This window comes from Ranitomeya imitator, chromosome 4 (assembly GCF_032444005.1).
Source record: "Ranitomeya imitator isolate aRanImi1 chromosome 4, aRanImi1.pri, whole genome shotgun sequence".
In the NCBI taxonomy this organism is placed as follows: domain Eukaryota; kingdom Metazoa; phylum Chordata; class Amphibia; order Anura; family Dendrobatidae; genus Ranitomeya; species Ranitomeya imitator.
This window is the reverse complement of record NC_091285.1, coordinates 133307466-133330574: the sequence shown is the minus strand read 5'-3', so window position 1 is coordinate 133330574 and position 23109 is coordinate 133307466. Positions and strand designations below refer to the sequence as shown.

General features: G+C 42.5%; 1 protein-coding gene across 3 annotated transcripts in view; it reads left to right on the top strand.

Annotated features, from left to right (window-relative positions):
- FNIP1 (folliculin interacting protein 1) overlaps positions 1–22095 on the top strand; it is a 114621-nt gene extending 92526 nt beyond the window's left edge. For all 3 annotated transcript variants that reach the window (XM_069763929.1, XM_069763927.1, XM_069763928.1), the window contains 6 exons: positions 3482–3651; positions 8395–9790; positions 16860–17028; positions 17303–17500; positions 17677–17792; positions 18518–22095. In XM_069763929.1, the coding sequence (XP_069620030.1) occupies positions 3482–3651; positions 8395–9790; positions 16860–17028; positions 17303–17500; positions 17677–17792; positions 18518–18596 (2128 nt within the window). In that variant the 3' untranslated portion in view covers positions 18597–22095. The remainder of the gene's footprint in view (positions 1–3481; positions 3652–8394; positions 9791–16859; positions 17029–17302; positions 17501–17676; positions 17793–18517) is intronic.
- Positions 22096–23109: the final 1014 nt, after the last annotated feature.

Below are 23109 nucleotides of genomic sequence, written 5' to 3'. Positions count from 1 at the left end.
AGAATTTGAGTAGCTCCATGGGCAGGGACACATGGTCAACAACGCACTTCATCCCTGAGTTTTGCTGAAAACTGTAGAAAGAAGGGTTCTCTAAGCAGCTCGTATATGTGTGAAAGTTTTGGAGAACACATTGTATTTGTAAACTAATGGTTTGACTCCTCTTAGCCGGAGTTCACCTACAAGTCTCCGTGCTCACGTTAATAAAGGATTTCCGAGCTGACAGAGTCTCTTTAAGTTCATATGTGCAGATTTATCTGTACCAAACAGGCACTCCTTCTTAATTCCCAGTTAGTCTGGTGGTAAAACAGTCCAGACACAAGGAGTCCCTTTCAGGTGGTTTGGGAATGTCACCAGCTGTGGAATTATCAGGAGTGTTCCCCACAATAGCTCGTAGTCCAGAGCCAAGCATGACCCACAAGGCACTGATCACTCGCCCAGTATGCTTTTATATAGGCGCCATAAGTGATCTATTAATTACAACCATATCTTATTTACTTGAAAATCCAATACAGTATGTCATATGTTTTATCCCCATTTTTATTTGTGTCTGTGATGATGCGGATTTATGCTGTTTGTCACTGCAAGGTATTTCAAGCTGTCGGCCGGCAGGGTTTAAGTGGCCATAATAAATAGCCTGTAAATCAAGCTGGCTTATTTTTGCTACTATATTCCCTTGAGTACTTGTAGCCAGAGCAGATTATCTGTCAGCTTTGAGCGGGCAGCTCATCATGTGTGTCAGGGGAGGTTTTGTTAGATATTTGCTCCTCAGGTCATAACCCTTACTGTGATCATTGTGGCCTGATTTAGCTGCATATCTTCATATTACTTTGTCGCTCCTGTTAAGCACCGCCATTTATGGGACAGTGGACAGTAATGTTTTTCTAAATGAGGTAGAGGTAGCAAATTTCATGTTCTCTTGTATGACCGCACCAATATTTCTTTGCTATATTAATATCATAATTGGCCTTTTGGGGATTTGTTTGGCGCGTTATTGAAAAGTACTAGTGCATTCCTAGCCCACATGTAAAGGGATTGTCTTATAAGGAATATTTCTCTCCTATACACAGACTAGATAATAAATGTATGATTGCTCAAGGACTAGGACCCCCACAGGCCCTAGAATAAGAGCCAATGTCCCTTGTGCAAGTAGATTGAGCATGTCAAGTGCTTTGTACCACACCATTCACATACGCACTTTGGGCCCTCGTTCTTGTAAATGGTGGTGGTCCCAGCAGTCAGTGAGGCCCCCCAGCGATGTCACGTTTACTATCTTTACAATATATAGGTGAAATGATATATGTTGTTTTAAACACAATTATATTTACACACTATTGTCTTAAAATTGCGACCCCCCCCCCCCCCCTTGCCATATATATATTTAATATGTTTATCTATATTTGTCTGTTTATATATGCATGTATGTTTTTTTCTTTTTTCCTGTGGTATCGTTTTTTTCCTTTATTAATGCATATTTTTCTTTGTCTGGTGTATATTATGGTTTGAGTATGCCCGATTATTCCACCTCTGTCCTCATTACTTCTCCACTTCTCTACAAATCCCTTCATCGACATCCAGTTCCTCAAGAAATCCATTTCAATCTACTAATCTTTACCTATAAGGCGTCCATAATCTATCTTTTCCATATATCTCCGAAAGAATCTCCCGATATCTTACCACACGTACTCTCCGGTCCTCAAGAGCTTCTTCTCGTATATTCCTCACCCAGTCGCCTCCAAGACTTCTCCTGAGTATGCCCTATCCTCTGGAATTCCATGTCCCAACACCTTCCATCGTCTCACAACATTTGCAACCTGGAGACAGAACTTTAAAATCCATCACTTAAGAAAGCTTACAGCCTACTATGACCCCGCTGCTTCCTCACCCCCACCGGAGCTGCTGCAAACTCCCCAACCTACTTTCTCCTTCTCCATTATCCTGTAGATTGTAGGCCCGCAATGGCAGGGTCCTCTCTCCTCTGTAACAGTGTGTAACCTCTTCTCATGTGCGGCGCCACGGAATCAATGGTGCTCTAAAAATAATAATAATAATAATTTCTGACTGCCCTGCGTGCATTGTTAATTTTCAGTTAACAGACGTGGTTTATTTTTTTCAAATCACTATTACTGACACTTGTCCCAACAAAGTAAAACAGAATGGAAAATGATGATTGTGGGCATTACATCTATTACTATATCATTTGCCATTGAATAGTTTGGCTACATTCGCCTTAAACTTGTTTCATTCTTTGTTTTTGCCTATTGCAATTTTAGGAGTAGACAAACTGAATTTATGTCCCAAATGAATCCATTACAAACGGAAGGAGAGTGACCCCATTATCTGTCATGGGGATTGTCTGGGTTCCGTTATTATAATAATAATAATACATTTTTATAGTGCCCCATTTATTCCATGGCGCTATACATGTGAAAGGGGCAGATATAGACAAGTACAACAAACATGAGCAAAACAAGGCACACACAAGTACAGAAGGAGGGAGGACCCTGCCCGCGAGGGCTCACAGTCTACAGGGGATGGGTGAGGAGTCGGACACACTAGGAGAGGGTAGAGCTGGTTGTGCGGCGGTTCAGTAGACTGAGGATCACTGCAGGCTGTAGGCTTGTCGGAAGAGGTGAGTCTTTAGGTTCTTTTTGAAGGTTTCCATGGTAGGCGAGAGTCTGATGTGTTGGGGTAGAGAGTTCCAGAGTATGGGGGAAGCACAGGAGAAGTCTTGTATGCGGTTGTGGGAAGAAGAGATATGAGGGGAGTAGAGAAGGAGATCTTGAGAGGATTGAAGATTGTGTCAAATTTTAGAAGGAAATAACAAGTGCATCATGAAGAACTTTATCTTCTGTTCTAAAACAAACACACAATGGAACCCGGGAGGACCCATAATAATCTAACCACCAATTGAATCACTTGCGTAGTTCTTCAGCTCTGATACTAGAGTTGTGTACCTTTCCAATACCATTTCATTTGGATGTTCCCTTAATATGGTTTACCATGCAGTTGGGTGTATAAAAGACAAAATATTAAATGAAATTACACTTTGCACGCAGTAGTAACTGCAGAAGGTGTAGGATGAAATTTCTATACGGCTCCTTATACAGTACAGAGTAGGCTTATCAATGCACGGTTAGATTAAATTGGTTGATTCCCCTTTTTGGTGACGGGAGAAGTGTAAAAATCAACACATTCTGTTAATGTGAGTTAATATCCGTTAATTTCCTTTATACATGTCTTCATTAGCACTGCTAAATATTGATTGAGTGTTACCTAGATTAAGTTTTTTCCTTAGGCTAGTACATGAATACACTGAGTAAAGCGAGTGTGTTGCTGTACTGCAGATTACCAATGCCAAGCACACCATGATCATTGTCTTCTATAGTAAATTCCTGCACTGTTATCAGCAATAACGTTATATTTGGGCATTGGCACATTTTTAGATACGGAGTGTATTTTTAGCATGTGTTTCTTGTTTCAGGTTTCTTCCAGCTCTTCTCACTGCTGTCCTCACAAATCACCTGGCATGGGTCCCTACTGTGATGCCCAATGGGCAACCACCCATTAAAATTTTCCTTGAAAAACACTCATCAAAAAGTGTGGATATGCTGGCAAAGACTCATCCATACAACCCTCTCTGGGCACAGCTGGGTACGTTCTACATGACATTATTACCAACGATTCGTGATTTTTAAGGAGCACCTCTCACCAAATTTTTCATGTTGAACTGGATGAACCCAAAATGCAATAGTGACTGCAAAGCGGAATAAAACGTGTTTGTTTTTTTTACTTTTGCTCCTCTGTTGTGGAAACATTAACAAAGTATTTAATACTTAATGAGTTAAATGTCCCATATATTTAGTATAGTCCATGTCGGTGTTTCACTGGGGGCATGTACCGGTACTTCTCCTTATATGATGCTGACCAGTCATAGGCGGGCAACACTGAAGGAAAAGGAGAACATGCTCCCACCATAGTGTAGAGCAGATTTCTCATTGTGTGAATTTTATAATTATAACTCTGATCTCCTGGTCTAACCTTCTGCACAATTAAAATGTGCAAATTTCACAAAATGTCCCTGTGCAGGAGAAGGGCAGACAGTTGAGTTCAGCTGTGTCACATTACAAATCTTTTATCAACTCTCCTTTTCTCCTAGCACAGTCAGTTCTGCCTTACTGCTCCTCCCAAACACTGCCTGTCTAGAGTTGTATCAAAAATCACACTATTATCTGTTGTGCTCAACTTGTATTTGGTCTGCAGTGAGACCGGAGCAGTGTCTCACTATATCTCAGACAGGAGGTGTCCACAACAGGCAGACTACTCCTTTGTGAGATGTCATGGCACCCTGCTCTCACCTCTCTGCAGAGGAATTACAAGTTCCTTGACCACAGCAGAAATAAGTGTGATTCTGATACACTCTGTAATCAGGAAAGCGGATTAAGAGGTTTGTAATGTGACACAGCTAAACTCAGCTGCACTGTTCCACCACTACATTCTGGAGGTTAGACCAGGGGATCTGAGCTGTATCATTACATATCACACACTGAGAAATCTGTGCAAAAAAACAATGTTTATTCCATTCTCCTGCAGCAATTACATTGTGTGAGTTCAACATGAAACCTGACATTTTCCGATGGCCACATTTTCATAATTCGCTTAGAAATTCGGCTGTGATTACTACAGATAAATTTTGAAAGTTACCTATCAATTTAATTCTACACATTTCTTGCATTACAGCATAGGGGTTCCTTAATGTACAATAGTATTTGGTTCTGTGAAAATTGATTTATTCTGACAAAGTAATTTGAGATTAGATATTTGGAAAACGTGTTAATTGTTCAACAGCCCCAACCACAAGAATAAAAATTAAAGTAAAAAATGAATCCGTACATGGATAAATAATAATGCAAGTCCTTATATGTAACACCCAAATCTAGCAGTTGGAAGCTGTAAATCCCTTTTTCAGTAGAGGACAGGTTCTTCATCAGGTTCCTGTACGAAACACTCAGCAGACCAGCAAAGTAAAATGCCCACAACTGGTGTCTGATGAAGCAGTTCCTGGCACAGGTCAGGGGCAGTAATGTTTAAAATGGAAAGTAAGCTACAATGGGTCAGCAATGATCTTTGTATGTCAAAATAACTGTAACCTCAGGCCATTGCATCCTGAGGGACCACTTGTACTTGTTCTGCATTTCAACTTTGGGTGAAAACTTGTATTCTTGTACAAAAATTACAAGAATGTGTCCTTGGAGGCAGCACACCGTTTGTAGTGAAAAGGAGCTATGTAATCAGGTCAGAAAGCTAAATGAATAATGGAATAGGGCAATAGGGTCTTACCCAAGTATTAAAGAGAAAACGAAACCGTATCAGGTGCCCACCTCAAGAGATTACACACACAATTATGCCAAGGGCAACAGTATCCTGCACTGCTGATTTTTTGGTTTAATGTCAATGTGTTTCCGAGTCAAATTTGTGGTTTGTCCTGAAGGAGTCTGAGTTAGTCTGAAATGCGTTGACTTTAAACCAACAATTCTCCATTTGAACGTGGCTTGTCATTTGTTAACCGTGCCAGATACTTTCATCTCCCTTGGCACAAAGGAGTGTCTCCTTGAAATGGCAATGCAGGTAATTGGGGATCGTGTGGTCTGTGGGCAGATTCACTATGTGGGACCATTGTGTAGGCTTGTAATGCTGTATGATTTATAAATTGTTGTGTGGCCAAATACATTTCATGCGCATAATTACTGTGTGGATTAACTGGTAAAAAGTGAGAAATGCTTTGTGATTAGAAGGATTGCAGATTGCTGGTCAATTAAATGCCATAGGAGAATATTATTTGAATACTACATTCTTAATTTTGCAAATAGTGAATCTACTAATGGCTGGCAAATTTGACAACATAAAAGCAAATTGGCTCCTGGGTTCACATCCCACCAGGCACAACATCTGCAAGGAGTTTGTATGTTCTCCCCGTGTTTGCGTGGGTCGGGTTCTCGATTTCCTCCTACACTCCAAAGACATACTGATAGGGAATGTAGATGGTGAGCCCCAATGTGGACAGTAATGAGGATAATTTGCACCAAAGAAGAAATATAGACCCTAAAAATTAGCTTTTATTGATATACTAAAAGTATACTTTGTAGTTTAAAAAACGGTGCTAAAGACAGATGGGGACCAACAGGAAATAGTATTGTAAACCGTTTTAGTATAATAGCCAAATAGAAAATATAGGCTAGTCTCTCCGTGAAAAAGCCCTAAAGATTTGCCCTACCTATCAGCTGAGGTTGGCACCCTAGTTGTTGACGTGATCGCGCCCCCCTCAACGTCTGTAGCCCTGAAGGCCCTGGTGCTCCCTTGACATGCTAAACCTAGAAAAACACACAGACATATATAGAAAAACCGTCAAAATAACCCTAATGGGGAGTCCTAAATATCTCAGTCCTATAATGCTCTGATGCTGTCTATCACCTATATAGGGTAGGGCCAAGGTGCACAGTAGCATAAATATCGAAACCTTGGCTCCTGTCCTCTATAATGTGGCTAAAAATGGACTTGGAACAGATACATGGATGGCTCTATAACCTAGTTAGGCATGTCTTAGAGATAAACCCCTCTACCCAAGAATTAGTACAAGTGTCCAACTGAATGGATAGGTTTAAAATGAGAATAGTATGGGTATAATGACAGGTATAAATTCATCAAATTGCCATATGTAGTATTTCCACAGAAGTATGGTACTTATTAGCCATGCGTAGATCCCCTTGTTCCTGATGCTTTTCCCCCATCCAGCCGTGCTGGAGCATATGACACTGCGCCACCAATAATCCCCAGGCAAAATTGTCAGGACATCGCTCTCCTGGCTACCTGATAATCATATTGGACCACCTGTCAGACTGGACACATTGTGCCTTTGTGAAATATTGCATAGCAGTGACAATACTTAACCGGTGATTTCTTATCCAAAAGGCGACTATATGATAAAGGCCGTTGTCCGACCGAAATGTCTTCTAAATTGTCGCTTCACCCATCACCGTCAATAAAGCAATTCACTTTAAGCATATCCTTCAATTGTGTGCAGTGATTCTATATTGGACTTGGATTTATAAAACCAATGGTTCCCTTTCACTAGCATCTTATACCTTCTTCAGTCGAGTGCTAACCATCTGTACAATATATTGATGCTGCATAGGCAGTATCAATAGTAAAACGTTGGTCACACTTACATGGTTAATGGAAGCGTTAATGGACTGCGTTACACCCAGCCGGCCGCAACCAATCAGCGATGGAAGTGGACCGTAGACAATTATATATATATATATATATATATATATATATATATATATATATATATATATATATATATATATATATATATATACATATACATATACATATACATATACATATACATATATATATATATATATATATATATATATATATATATATATATATATATATATATATTCCTTGCCCACTGTGCTTCTATTTCACACTGTGTAAACTCATCTGTGGGTTTCCGAACTTCTGTAGCGGAGACTAGTGTATTTTGACCATAGAATGTCATTACATGCGGTAAATCTGCATGTACTGTACTAGCAAACAAGTGCGGTAATTAGAATGCAGAGTTTTGGAAGCAGCGAAAATACGCGGAATCCAAACCGCTGCCATCACTGATTGTGGGCACATAGCTGTAGGGTGCAATGCTAATGTTTTCTTGAGTCCTGCTGCCACCTACTGGTCCTTCTAGTGTGAAGGAAAATGTGTTCCAACATGCAGTGGGCATCTCTGAGCTGTGATGATGTGTCTTGAAGGTTGTGCCGTGGATTGTATTTTCCTATTAAGATTACTGTTATACTCAGTGTGATGTCCGTATGTCGGCTTCTCCCTCTCTGCCTTCGCAGAGTATTGGACATACAGACCTATGGCGACGCTGCAGCACAGAAACGTTCTAGGCAATGTACTGGTGTTGCACAGAGTGGGAGTAAGGTGGGTGGTAATGTAGTGGCAAAACAAAAGGGCTTACCGTCTTGTCAGAATTCATGCTATGTCCTTGTCAGTGTTTGCTCATAAAGGGAAGCTGATTTATAGATTTTGTGAATATTTGAGGTCTCCCAAAATCTATTCCATTTTATTAACGTCATTATCTTTCACTAACGAATAAGGTAGAGCCTGGTAGAGAGGAGGTGTAATAACCAGAAGGTGATTATTGTGTATTAGTAATGGATAAGCTTTGAAAACCTTGTTGTATGACTATGGCGTAATGCCTAATAGACCAAGCCTAGGATAAGCCTTTCAGGAAATAATAATCTGTATGATTAGAGTCCAGATAAAGCCGTTTTATTAGGTTGGCACAATAATATGTTCACTAACGCTATTCTCTTGTCCATGTAGGAGATTTGTATGGCGCTATTGGGTCTCCTGTGCGCTCATCACGAACGGTTGTCGTAGGCAGGAGGCAAGATCTGGTGCAGAGGTTGCTGTACTTTTTGACCTACTTCATCAGGTGTTCTGAACTCCAAGAGACCCACCTCCTGGAGAGCGGAGAAGATGAGGCCATTGTTATGCCTGGGACGGTCATCACAACCATGCTGCAGAAAGGAGAGGTGGAAGAGACGGACTATGTGCTAATCACCGTGCACAAGAATAAGGGATGTTTGCTGAGCAACGATTCAGAGGAAATACGAATTTCTGAAAATAGGTGTCAGTGTTGCCACTGTCCGCTCTTTGACCAACAGAATGACTTGTTTCTGAAAAACAATCCAAAGAGTTCTTTTCCCGAGTCAATAAAGGCAAGCAGTGATGGGGGCCAACTAGTGACTCAATCATCTAGCCAAAGGGAAGATGGTTATTCTGAAGTCTATAAGGATAAATCAAGGACTTGTCTGGATGCCAAGGTGGAGACTGTGATTAACACTGGGGCAGCTCCATTAGACAAATGTGTCTTGGCAGTGGAGAGTCTCGAATCAGAGGTTCAGGGTTTGGAAAATGAAAAACTTCAGGATGAAAGCCTAACTGTAAAAGGCATGAGAACTAGTGAAATTATTCTAGAGAAGAAACCTCCCGACAAGTCTGCAGCAATGCCTTGTGGCCCTGGCAATCTTCTGAACAAGGTGAAATTTCAGATCGGCGATTCTATGTCACCGGACTCTGATATAGAGATAAAAGTCCAAAATGTATCAGATCACATGCAGAAGCACCAGCTTAATCCAGTGCAGGAGCAGAGGACGCTTTCTGATCACCAGTTCAGTGTGGCTAAAGCAAATATTGAGGACCAAAAAACTGGTGGGTCAGCTGAGAAGCTTCCTCGGGTGGCTAGCAAAATTCAAAACTGGAATCCCTTTCATCCTGGAAACACTAGCATGTTTGATGAGTACTTTCCAGAGGATGGTTCTATCGAGGCAAAGATCATTGATGAAATTCCAGAAGTGGCTGCAAAAAAGTCTGATCAGAACAGTCAATCGGGGTGCTCTAACAAACTTTGTGACACTGATAAACCATCTTCTGATGTGACAAATTCAGTTCTTCCGAATTTATGTAAAAACTGCTTTGCTGAGCAGGACCAAAGAGACAAAGTCTCTGTATCTATCCCCCATGGGGATAAAGAGAAATCTGAAAGTAAAGTGGCAGTGGGTGCTGATTGGGACATTCCCAGGAATGAGAGCTCAGATAGTGCCCTTGGTGACAGTGAAAGTGAGGATACAGGCCACGAACTTCTCGCACCAAGTATTCATTACTATGCGGCTGATCAGGAAGAATGGATGGAAGAAGAGGAGATTCAGTTTCCAGGGTGAGGACTTATTTACATTATATGTTATACTATCCTATCATTGATGGATGTCCCTTACCTAATACCTGACTGCAATATTCACAGATAGATATAGCTTCGCTAGGTGTGAGACTTTACATTAAAATAAAAAATATATATTATAATTAATATATATTATAATATAAATATATATATATATATACTAGATGTTGGCCTGACTCTAACGCATCGGGTATTCTAGAATATGCATGTCTACCTAATATATTGCCCAGCCCACGTAATATATTGCCCAGCCACATAGTATATTGCCCAGCGACGTAGTATATTGCCTAACCACGTAGTATATTGCCTAGCGACGTAGTATATTGTCCAGCCACGTAGTATATAGCCCAGCCACGTAGTATATTGCCCAGCCACGTATATTGTCCAGCCACGTAGTATATTGCCCAGTGATGTAGTATATTGCACAGCCCACATCGTATACAGCACAGAGCCACGTAGTATATTGCACAGCAACGTAGTATACAGCACAGAGCCACGTAGTATATTGCACAGCGACATAGTATACAGCACAGAGCCACGTAGTATATTGCCCAGCGACGTAGTATGTTGCCCAGCGACGTAGTATATTGCCCAGTGACGTAGTATATTGCTCAGCCACGTAGTGTATTGCCCAGCCACGTAGTATATTGCCCAGTGACGTAGTATATTGCCCAGTGACGTAGTATATTGCCCAGCCACGTAGTATATTGCCCAGCCACGTAGTATATTGCCCAGCCACGTAGTATATTGCCCAGCCACGTAGTATATTGCCCAGCCACGTAGTATATTGCCCAGTGACGTAGTATATTGCTCAGCCAGGTAGTATATTGCCCAGCCACGTAGTATATTGCCTAGTTACGTAGTATACAGCACAGAGCCATATAGTATATTGCCCAGTTACGTAGTATACAGCACAGCGCCACGTAGTAAATTGCCCAGTGATGTAGTATGTTGCCCAGTTACGTAGTATACAGCACAGAGCCACGTAGTATATTGCACAGTGACGTAGTATACAGCACAGATCCACGTAGTATATTGCCCAGTCACGTAGTATATTGCACAGCGACGTAGTATATTGCCCAGTGCCGCATAGGCAGCATCAATAGTAAAAGGTTGGGGACAAACAGGGTTAATAGCAGCGGTAACGGAGTGCGTTACCCGCGGCATAACGCGGTCCGTTACCGCCGGCATTAACCCTGTGTTAGCGGTGACCGGAGGGGAGTATGGAGCGGGCGCCGGGGACAGTGACTGCGGGAAGCATGGAGCGGAGCGCTGGGGACACTGCGGGGAGCATGGGGCGGAGCGCCGGGGATACTGCAGGGAGCATGGGGCGGAGCGCCGGGGATACTGCAGGGAGCATGGGGCGGAGTGCCGGGGACATTGCGGGGAGTATGGAGCGGAGCGCCGGGGACACTGACTGCGGGGAGTAAGGAGCGGCCATTTTCTTCCGGACTGTGCCCGTCGCTGATTGGTCGCGGCAGCCATGACAGGCAGCTGGCGAGACCAATCAGCGAATGAATAACCATGACAGAAGGACAGACAGACGGAAGTGACCCTTACACAAATTATATATATATATATATATATATATATGTGTACACACACACACACACACAGTATATATGTATATATATTACATACAGTACAGACCAAAACTTTGGACACACCTCGTTCAAATATTTAAGGAATAGAACTATCTCAAGGAGGATCACAAGGAAATGGACAGCATGTGTCTAAAACATGAGTGTCTGAGCAAGGGGTCTGAATACTTATAACCATGTGATATTTCGTTTTTGCTTTTTTAATAAATTTGCAAAAATGTCTGCATTTGTTTTTTTTCAGTCAAGATTGGTTACAGAGTGTACATTAATTAGAATAAAAAGATAACTTTGTTTCATTGCAGCCATTAGGTAAATTCAAAAAAGAGTGAAAAATTTATAAATATTTGATCCCTCTGGCAAACAGGACTTAAAGGGAACCTGTCCCTGTCACCCCCCCAGGCGTTTGTAACTAAAAGAGCCACCTTGTGCAGTACTAATTGCTGCATTCTGACAAGGTGGCTCTTTTCGTTCTTGTTCCTGGCACTACTGAAATAATCGTTTTTGAAATTTGTCCCTCGTACCTCAAAATCTCGAGGGGAGACAGGTCTTTCCCCCCTAACAGAGACACACCACAGCCTTCACTCATGGCCTCTGTGCCGCCACCTCTTCCTTCATTAGCGTTCTCGGCGCGCAGAGGCCATGAGTGACAGCTGTGGTGCGTCTATGTTAGGGGGGAAAGACCTGCACTCCTGGCGATTTCAAGGTATGAGGGACAAATTTCAAAAACAATTATTCCTGGAACAAGAACTAAAAGAGCCACCTTGTCAGAATGCAGCATTAGGGCTGCACAAGGTGGCTCTTTTAGTTACAAATGCCTGGGGGGGCGACAGGTTCCCTTTAATACTTGGCGGCAAAACCCTTGTTAGCAAGCACAGCAGTCAGACTTTTTTGTAGTTGATAATGAGGTTTGCGCACATGTCAGGAGGAATTTTGGTCCACTCCTCTTTGCAGATCATCTCTAATTCATTAAGATTTTGAGGCTGTCGCTTGGCAACTCGGAGCTTCAACTCCCTCCATAAGTTTTCTATGGGATTAAGGTCTGGAGACTGACTAGTCCACTTGATAATCTTAATGTGCCTCTTTTTGAGCCACTCCTTTGATGCCTTGGCTGTATGTTTTCGATCATTGTCTTGATGGAAGACCCAGCCACAACCCATTTTTAATGTTCTTATGGGGGGAAGAAGGTTGTCACTCAGGATTTTACGGTACATGGCTCCATCCATTCTCCCATTGATGTGGTGAAGTAATTCTGTGCCCTTAGCAAAGAAACACCCCCAAAACATAATGTTTCTACCTCCATGCTTGACAGTGGGGACAGTGTTCTTTGGTTCATAGGCAGCATTTCTCTTCCTCCAAACACTGCGAATTGAATTAATGCCAAAGACCTCAATTTTTCTCTCATCAGACCACAGCACCTTCTCCCAATCACTCACAGAATCACCCAGGTGTTCATTGGCAAACTTCAGACGGGTCTGCACATGTGCCTTCTTGAGCAGAGGAACCTTGCGGGCACTGCAGGATTTTAAACCTTTATGGCGTAATGTGTCACCAATGGTTTTCTTGGCGACTGTGGTCTCAGCTGCCTTGAGATCATTAACAAGTTCCCGCGTGTAGTTTTAGGCTGATCTCTCACCTTCCTCATGATAAAGGGTACCGCAGCGAGGTGAGATTTTGCATGGTGCCCCAGATCGATGTCGATTGACAGTCATTTTGTATTTCTTCCTTTTTTCTTACTATTGCACCAACAGTTGTCTCCTTCTTACCCAGTGTCTTACTTATGGTTTTGTAGCCTGTTTCCAGCTTTATCCATATCTATGATCTTGTCCCTGACATACTTATAAAGCTGTTTGGTCTTGCCCATGTTGTAGAGGTTAGAGTCTGACTGATTATAAAAGACTCCTGTCCACAGATTCAGTTAAAGGTGAGTATGTAAGACAGCTGTCTATAATGCAGGTAACGAGTTGATTAAGAGCGTCTAACTGGTCTGTAGGAGCCAGAACTCTTAGTACCCGACTCAATGCAAGTCAATGGGTGCAGAAACGCTGCAGATCCGCACAAAGAATTGATCCGGGGGCCGACGGAAGGTGAGTAGATAACTATTTTTTATTTTAATTCTTTTTTAACAGGTATATGATGCCCACATTGCTATATACTACGTGTGCTGTGCAATATACTACGTGGGCTGTGCAATATACTACGTGGGCTGTGCAATATACTTCGTGGGCTGTGCAATATACTTCGTGGGCTGTGCAATATACTTCGTGGGCTGTGCAATATACTACGTGGGCTGTGCAATATACTACGTGGGCTGTGCAATATACTACGTGGGCTGTGCAATATACTACGTGGGCTGTGCAATACACTACGTGGGCTGTGCAATATACTGCGTGGGCTGTGCAATATACTGCGTGGGCTGTGCAATATACTGCGTGGGCTGTGCTATATACTGCGTGGGCTGTGCTATATACTGCGTGGGCTGTGCAATATACTAAGTGGGCTGTGCTATACACTGCGTGGGCTGTGCTATATACTGCGTGGGCTGTGCTATATACTGCGTGGGCTGTGCTATATACTGCGTGGGCTGTGCAATATACTAAGTGGGCTGTGCTATACACTGCGTGGGCTGTGCTATACACTGCGTGGGCTGTGCTATACACTGCGTGGGCTGTGCTATACACTGCGTGGGCTGTGCTATACACTGCGTGGGCTGTGCTATAAACTGCGTGGGCTGTGCTATACACTCCGTGGGCTGTGCTATACAATATACTATGTGGCTGTGCTATACACTACGTGGCCTGTGTTATACACTACGTGGCCTGTGTTATACACTACGTGGCCTGTGTTATATACTGCATGCGTGGGCTGTTATATACTACGTGAGCTGTGTTATATGCTATGTGGGCTGTTATAAACTACGTGGCTGTGTTATATGCTATGTGGGCTGTTATACACTCCGTGGGCTGTGCTGTATACTATGTGGCTGTGCTATATACTCGGTGGGCTGTGCTACATACTACGTGGCTGTGCTACATACTATGTGGCTGTGATATGTACTACGTGGCTGTGCTATATACTACGTGGGCTGTTATATACTACGTGGCCGGCCGCGAACAATCATCGACAGCGCAGTCCGAATCCTGTGTATTCAATGTATTCTAAAATCTTCATAAATAAACTACATACATATCCTGGAATACCCGATGCGTTTGAATCGGGCCACCATCTAGTGTATGTATATATGTGTGTGTGTATATATATATATATATATATATATATATATATATATATATATATATATATATATATAGTGTGTTTATAAATATATATGTAAAACAATATACCGTATATACTCGAGTATAAGCCGAGATTTTTGGTCTGAAAGTGCCCCTCTCGGCTTATACTCGAGTCACGGTAGCGGTGGGGTCGGCGGGTGAGGGGGAGAGGGCGCTGATGTATACTTACCTAGTCCCAGCGATCCTGGCGCTCCCCGCCTGTCCCACGGTCTTCTGTGCTGCAGCTTCTTTCCCTCTTCAGCGGTCACGTGGGACCGCTCATTAGAGAAATGAATAGGTGGCTCCACCTCCCATAGGGGTGGAGCCGCCTATTCATTTCTCTACTCAGCGGTGCCGGTGACCGCTGATAGAGAAAGAGGCTGCAGCACAGAAGACCGTGGGACAGGCGGGGAGCGTCAGGATCGCTGGGACTAGGTAAGTATGTCATACTCACCTGTCCACGTTCCACACGCCGGGCGCCGCTCCATCTTCCCGGCGTCTCTGCGCTCTGACTGTGCAGGTCAGAGGGCGCGATGACGCATATAGTGTGCGCGGCGCCCTCTGCCTGATCAGTCAGAGCGGAGAGACGCCGGGACCGGACGCTGGGAGCTGCAAGCAAGAAAGGTGAGTATGGCTTTTTTTTTTTTTATTGCAGCAGCAGCGGCACAGATTTATGTGGAGCATCTATGGGGCAATATGAACGGTGCAGAGCACTATATGGGGCACAGCTATGGGACAAAAATGAACGGTGCAGAGCACTGTATGGGGCACAGATATGGGGCAATAATGAACGGTGCAGAGCATATATGGGGCACAGATATGGGGCAATTTGAACGGTGCAGAGCACTATATAGGGCACAGATATGGGGAAATATGAACGGTGCAGAGCACTATATGGCACAGGTATGGGGCAATATGAACGGTGCAGAGCACTATATGGCAGAGCTATGGGGAAATATGAACGGTGCAGAGCACTATATGGCACAGCTATGGGGCAGTATGAACGGTGCAGAGCACTATATGGCACAGCTATGGGGCAATATGAACGGTGCAGAGCACTATATGGCACAAATATGGGGCAATATGAACGGTGCAGAGCACTATATGGCACAGATATGGGGCAATATGAACGGTGCAGAGCACTATATGGCACAGATATGGGGCAATATGAACGGTGCAGAGCACTATATGGCACAGCTATAGGGAAATAATGAACAGTGCAGAGCACTATATGGGGCAATATGAACAGTGCAGAGCACTATATGGCACAGATATGGGGCAATATGAACGGTGCAGAGCACTATATGGCACAGATATGGGGCAATATGAACGGTGCAGAGCACTATATGGCACAGATATGGGGCAATATGAACGGTGCAGAGCACTGTATGGGGCACAGCTATGGGGAAATAATGAACGGTGCAGAGCACTATATGGCACAGCTATGGGGAAATATGAACGGTGCAGAGCACTATATGGCACAGCTATGGGGCAATAATGAACGGTGCAGAGCACTATATGGCACAGATATGGGGCAATATGAACGGTGCAGAGCACTATATGGCACAGATATGGGGCAATATGAACGGTGCAGAGCACTATATGGCACAGATATGGGGAAATAATGAACGGTGCAGAGCACTATATGGCACAGCTATGGGGAAATAATGAACGGTGCAGAGCACTATATGTCAGAGCTATGAGGAAATAATGATCTATTTTTATTTTTGAAATTCATCGGTAAATGCTGCATTTCCACCCTAGGCTTATACTCGAGTCAATAAGTTTTCCCAGTTTTTTGTGGCAAAATTAGGGGGGTCGGCTTATACTTGGGTCGGCTTATACTCGAGTATATACGGTATATATTATATATAAAATACCTCACACCTAGCCAAGCCTTTGATTTCCTGCGTTGCACTGGTGAGTGGTAAACACTCCGAAGCATATTTCTACCAAGTCATTTGGCATGGCACTTTTAAAGGGTCGATAATGCCCAAAGGTAGTGGTCTATTTCCAGTCGTCAGAGAGGCCATTTGCATATTATAATTCTCCGGGGAGTACTGCCTGGTCTGTAAGTCTCACTGCCCCGTCTTGGCACTCTGTCTCTCCATGTGGATTCTTGTTAGACCCTCTGTTTCTTATAACCTCTTATACGAACAACTTTTTGTTTTCCAGATCAAAACTGGTGGAAGTCAACTGTGTAAAGCCCAATGTTGCTAACTTTGGGCGGTCTTTGTTAGCTGGCTATTGCTCGTCCTATGTACCAGACTTTGTTCTGCAGGGAATTGGAAGTGAGGAGAAGTTACGGCAGTGCCTGATGTCAGACTTGTCACATGCTGTGCAGGTAGGAGGGCACACCCATTGGGGACAGAAATCCAGCAGGCAACAAAAGGCTCTGATGGGGAGCCTGCTATTCCGGAGGGTGACATAAGTGTTTGCCGACTGCCGCTCATTTAATTGCTTGTTTGCATAGGCCTGTTTTAGCTACATGATTATTGTGATCAGGCACCCATAGGAAAACTCTTGCACCATAACCGTGCTTTTTATGCTGGGCAACCTCTTTAATATCGTAATTTGCTCACTGGTTAAATAACTTGTTTGTTTTGTTTTACCCATAGCATCCAGTTTTGGATGAACCCATTGCAGAGGCTGTCTGCATTATTGCAGACGTAGATAAATGGTCGGTACAAGTGGCCAGTAGTCAGAGGAGGACGACTGATAACAAGTTGGGCAAGGAGGTGCTGGTATCCAGCCTGGTCTCCAGCCTTCTTCATTCCACTCTTCAGCTTTATAGACACCACTTATCAGCAAACTTTGTAAGTATAGCTACTTGATAATAAGTTATGCATATCATGACTTCCATCATACTCATGGTGAATGGTGCCGATAACCTCAGAAACTAGAGCTTTTGATCCCACTTGTCACCGCAGTTATTAGGGACGTTAGGCGATATCTCCATTTTTAATTTACAATTCCCTTTCTCTCCCTTTAGTGTATCATGCATCTGGAAGACCGACTACAAGAGCTCTACTTCAAAAGCCGCATGCTTTCCGAATATCTAAAAGGCCAGACCAGAGTTCATGTCAAGGAGCTGAGCATGGTGTTAGGGTAAGATCTCCTAGACGCCATCCGCTATGCATCTATAGTACATGGCTTAAATGGCCGTCTTTACTAAACTCCTGGGCGTTGCATTTGAAATGTTTAGGGTTTTAATATCTTCATCATCATCATCATAAACCTGAATGAAATGTCAGGGAGCAAATGCAACTCGTTGCACCATCCAAAATGAATTCAGTCCATGGGTGACTTAGAACGTACTCATTTGAACGCCTCCTCACATGGGCACTTTTACATCTTCTTGTCATTTGTACATCTGTTTTGGACATCCATGTTACATTTGTATTTATACATCAATAATTAAGAAATCGTACATTGCCAAATAGTTTCCTAAGGTAAGAATTGCAATGTCTGTGTGAAAAATGAATGACAGGTGGATAGTATCCACATGACGTCCATTTTTATTTTTTCCCCATCCCATTGAAATGTATCGGGAAGTTTTACCTGAAAAACAGATGAGACGAGCACATGCTGATTTTTTTTTTTTTTCCACTTTGTTCGTTCTCGTGAATGAAGACCATACTGGTGTGCAATCTGTTTCCCAAAAAGCCAGCGTAGTGTTTGTGTGATCGAAGCCTTGAGTTTCAGATCACGATTATTAGAAGCCCCCTACCTCCTGCTGTGCTGGAATCTAATTGTGCATGTGGTGTGTCCTTATATCGTCCACAAATGGTAGCGTAGTAAGTAAATTGCTTTTTGTTTGTTTTTCCCACCAGAATTGAATCGAGTGATCTTCCGTTACTCGCCGCAGTTGCCAGCACCCACTCTCCGTATGTCGCCCAGATCCTTCTGTGAAAGGAGTGCGTCATCACAGTGGAGCCAGTGGGGACTATGTCTTATCGCAGTACTTGCGGTGGGCTCAGGGAGATTCTCCCCACCTGTACTAGCTGGGAGGAATCATGGAAGGAAGACACAACTTGGGAATCGGGAGACATGTGGGTCCTTATTACTGCAGCATTTCAGGCGCTTCTAAAGACTCCAGAAAAGTTCTCTTCCTCTTTGTATGAACGTTTTGAAAATAATTTTTGTAGATAGGGTGAAAAGTGAACAAAGTTGCTTGTGACTTTGTATGAATGCTTTCTACAATGCGAATCTCACTTTTACGTACTAAGCTTGAAATGCCGGAAGAGCAGGTGATGGAAGAAGGAGAATATTACCTTCAGCAGAGAACGGCTGTCCACTATTTACAAGGTGTTACTGAAAATGTCGCCTTCTATTGTAGGTTTATCCAAGTAACATAAAATGACTTAATACAGAAATTTGGTTCCTTACTGGCATTGGCGAAATCCTATTGAATTGCAGAGATGGCCATTTACTATGGGCAGAGATTCCGACTCCTACAAATGACTATTGTACATGGCCTCTCAGTATATGTTACCAACTTGCATCTTACATTTCTGTAGATGGAAGGGAAGACCCCTAAGGGTGTGTGAACAGGAGATTTCCCTAGGCAAAGTCACTTTGGGAAAAAGCCCACGGTCTGATCTGGTTTGTTTGACCATCCTCCTGGAAATTTCTGGAAACATTGACGACTACATTTGGCTGTCCTACTCATACTTTAGCAGGTATGAGAACAGGAGTCACAAACGTTCTTCAGGTCCTCTTCTGACTCCTTCCCCCAATGTATCATGCTGTAGGGAATGCAGAATTTCTTCTGCTTGTATTGAGAGGAAAGTCTTCACTTAAGGAAAAACAAAAAAATATATATATATTTTTTAAATCGTATTCTTACAGAAATGAGACCTCTTGGCAAAGATAATTGCATTAATTCTACAGCAAGAACTAACCCACTTCTTTCTGGAGACGTCTTGTCAGTGGTGGCCCAACGCCCGTGTAGACATGGCAGAATCTGACCACTATGCCTACCTGTGATCTAGGATTGTGCAAGGTGCTTATTGATTGACTATTTTCTCTTCTGTGGTTTTTATGAATCCAGCAAATCAGATTTTATATGTTTTAGGGACAGTGTGGCTGTATTTATTGTTAACCCCTTTTATGCTAGTGGAATGCAAAATTTGATGATGGAGCCCAACTAAAGAATTGCAGGTCTACATGGAAACTGTTAAATTCCGGAGCACCCGGGGTCGTGCTCTCATCCTGTCTGTTATTTTCTATGAGCTACCAATAATGTAGAACATTTTATTATCTGACACTTGTCAGGTTCATTCTTGAATTTTCTTACAGTTTCAATATTGAAATAACTTTTTCTTACAGGAAACTTTTCTCTGCGTTAGTGTAACGGCCCACGCGGGATACATATATATTGGTGTAGGTTCATTGTCCGGACTGAAAAACCCTAGACTTCCAAGAGGACATTGTACTCGGGGCAGAATAATATCCATAGGTACCAGGCTGCTTTATGTAGTAACCAGTTATTTCTCACTAATATTTAATTAGCAATTTCTTCATACATGGTCAGAGAAAGAAAGTCCCATGCAATTGGGTAAATTTGTTTCTGTGTAATTCAGCATTACAGATGGGGACATTACTATGCTTTGCAGTGCTGCGCTATAGAAAATGGGTTTTGATGCTTGGAGACTTATCTAGATTTACTGTACATGTAAGCTGCCTTCTAAAGGAAGCAAGAACATTTATAGGAAATCTATCAGCAGTTCTTATGTAATCTGAGAGCAGCATGATATAGGGAGAGAGATTCCAGCGATGTATCACTTAGTTTACTGGGTGCTGCGGTTGTGATGAAATCCGTTTTTGTTGCTGCATACGTAGCTGAGCCCTGTGTTATCTAGCCCACACCGGTGATTGACAGTTTTCTGTGTACATGGATAGATTGGCATAAAGCTGTTAATCAGTGGTGGGAGTGGGGGTTGCCCACAGTAGTTGAGCAAGACACATAACACCTAGTCCTGTAGTGATAATCTCCTTCTAATAAAACACTGTTTGTTTTTTTTAAATAACCTCACACAGCCTATGTAAATTAGTTACCGCAATTCACCTTATTCTCCATGATATGGCGAGTCCCTTTAAATCCTAGATAATGGTATGTAATGTTGTAGATTACTCAGAAGCAGTACATTCTGCATATTGTGGCACCGTACATGTCCTGGATGGGTTCTTCTTCTGATAAACTCCATGTAAATCTTACAGAAAAAAATATTGTGGCGTTCCACATACCAGTCATTGCTTGCAGAGGAGGATACGTCCATTTTTTATATTATTTTGGTGGAAGAGGAGAAGCTTTTCTTGCAACATTTAATGGAACAATCTGACACACTGATGACAATTGGTTATTTTTTTTTTGGTACGCTTGGCTAAGTAGCTATAAATTAAGGATTCTAGTTTTCATTATATTATGTTACCGATTGGATGATGTAACGCAGACAATCCCAATATCGGTCCCTGGAATTTGGATATGGAGATATAATAGATGCACGGTAATTGTCTGTCATGCTGTGTAATTCTCAGTAAGCCCCAAGGATATTGATTAGAATGGCACTGCTATAATACAAAATAAAAACTGACCCCTTGTATCACTGTAACCCTAAAAGCAGTGATGGTCTACTATCATATTAGCATTGTGCATGTGGTATAGATGAGGCCTTCACCCCTGCCGCCATCTTCAGATCCTGGCACGTAGTTTCAGCAGCAGAGGGCATTGATATACGAGGTAACAATGTAGCAGTCTTGCCCCGTTTCTGCATGTGAACCTGTCTCATTTCTTCAGCGTTTGGTTACTATTGTGTTGCGGGTACTGTTCTACTTATTGTACATTTTTGTGAACAGATGCAGATTAAGCCCTGCATTACGTTAATGAAGATTTTGGGATAAAATGTCATCGTGGAGTGATTGGCATCACTGGAGAGTATTGGTCGGCATTGTTGAACCACTTATTTTGCTTTTATTTGTTCTCAAAGTGAACCAGCAGTGATGGGAAATAACCTACCAATAGATTTTGCTCAGTCTAATGAAGGTCACCTATAGTAGAAGACATTAATAAAGTAGAGGGGGCTTCAAATTGACATTCTCTACTCCTTTTTGATGCAGGTTTTTCAGGCTCATGGCCTTGACCAAATTCTGGATCATTTGTTAATGTCTTAAATTCTTGGCAGAAACCCTCCACTCTTTCTGCATGTGTGTAATATCTGCTCCTCCTGGATTGCTGGAAATCAATGGTGGTGTTGTCTGTATGCTTAAATTATTTGGAGAAATCATGTGTATAATGTACAGAGCTGTCTTCCTGTATTTGTAAATATTTTTCAATAATATGCACTGTATTATATTACTAAACCCAATTTTATGGGCAATTTTTGTGCAATAAATACCCGTCTAGTCATCATTCTTTGCTGTTGTGGTTTTTGTGCAATAAGGATAATATGAGAATAAAATGTTCTTATTTCTACACACGTTCTCAATGTTTTGCTAATGTTCAAAACCTGGTAACATCATGGGATGGGGGCCTGAGCATATAACACTTTTCACAGGGAGACATACAGACAATTGCAGAATGGAATACAAATGTATGGGAAATCTTTTACCATTTTGATTTAGTTTCAACAAGATAGAAACACAAATTGCAGCCGGTTTCACATGTTCGCCATTGAAGGCGTGAGAATAGACTGCGATGTCTGTATAGTAGCAGTGCGTCTCCTGCCCTGAGCTCCACAGCCACATCAGCCTATATCAGACTGTTGAGTTTCGTGGCTTTAGGCCACATTCACTCGATCGGTATTTGGTGAATTCTCTACCTCTGGTTCTGGCTTCCAAATAGTGGAGAGAGACAGTCAGAGGAAAAGTATAATAGAAACCCGTCACCACTTCTGTATTTATCACCCACTCCTGGTTTTGGCTTACAAATACTGAGGTCAAATACTGACCAAATACCGACCGTGTGTACGTGGCCTAATAGAAACACGTCACTACTTCTGTATTTATCACCCACTACTGGTTTTGGCTTACAAATACTGAGGTAAAATACTGACCGTGTGTACGTGGCCTAATAGAACCACGTCACTACTTCTGTATTTATCACCCACTCCTGGTTTTGGCTTACAAATACTGAGGTGAAATACTGACCAAATACTGACCGTGTGTACGTGGCCTTCAAGCTGAATGAAGATAGAAGTCCCCTGAGTTCGACCTATAACCTAAGTGTTCCCCAACTGCAGTCCTCAAGAGCCGCCAACAGACCATGTTTTCAGAATTCGCTTAGTATTTTAGAGGTGATAATTCCAGCACCTGTGCAGTATTAAGGAAATCCTGAAAACACAATCTCTTGGTGGTTTTTGAGGACTCCAGTTGAGGAACACTGACTTAACATGTTAATCCACAGTACACCAAAAACCCTATGAGG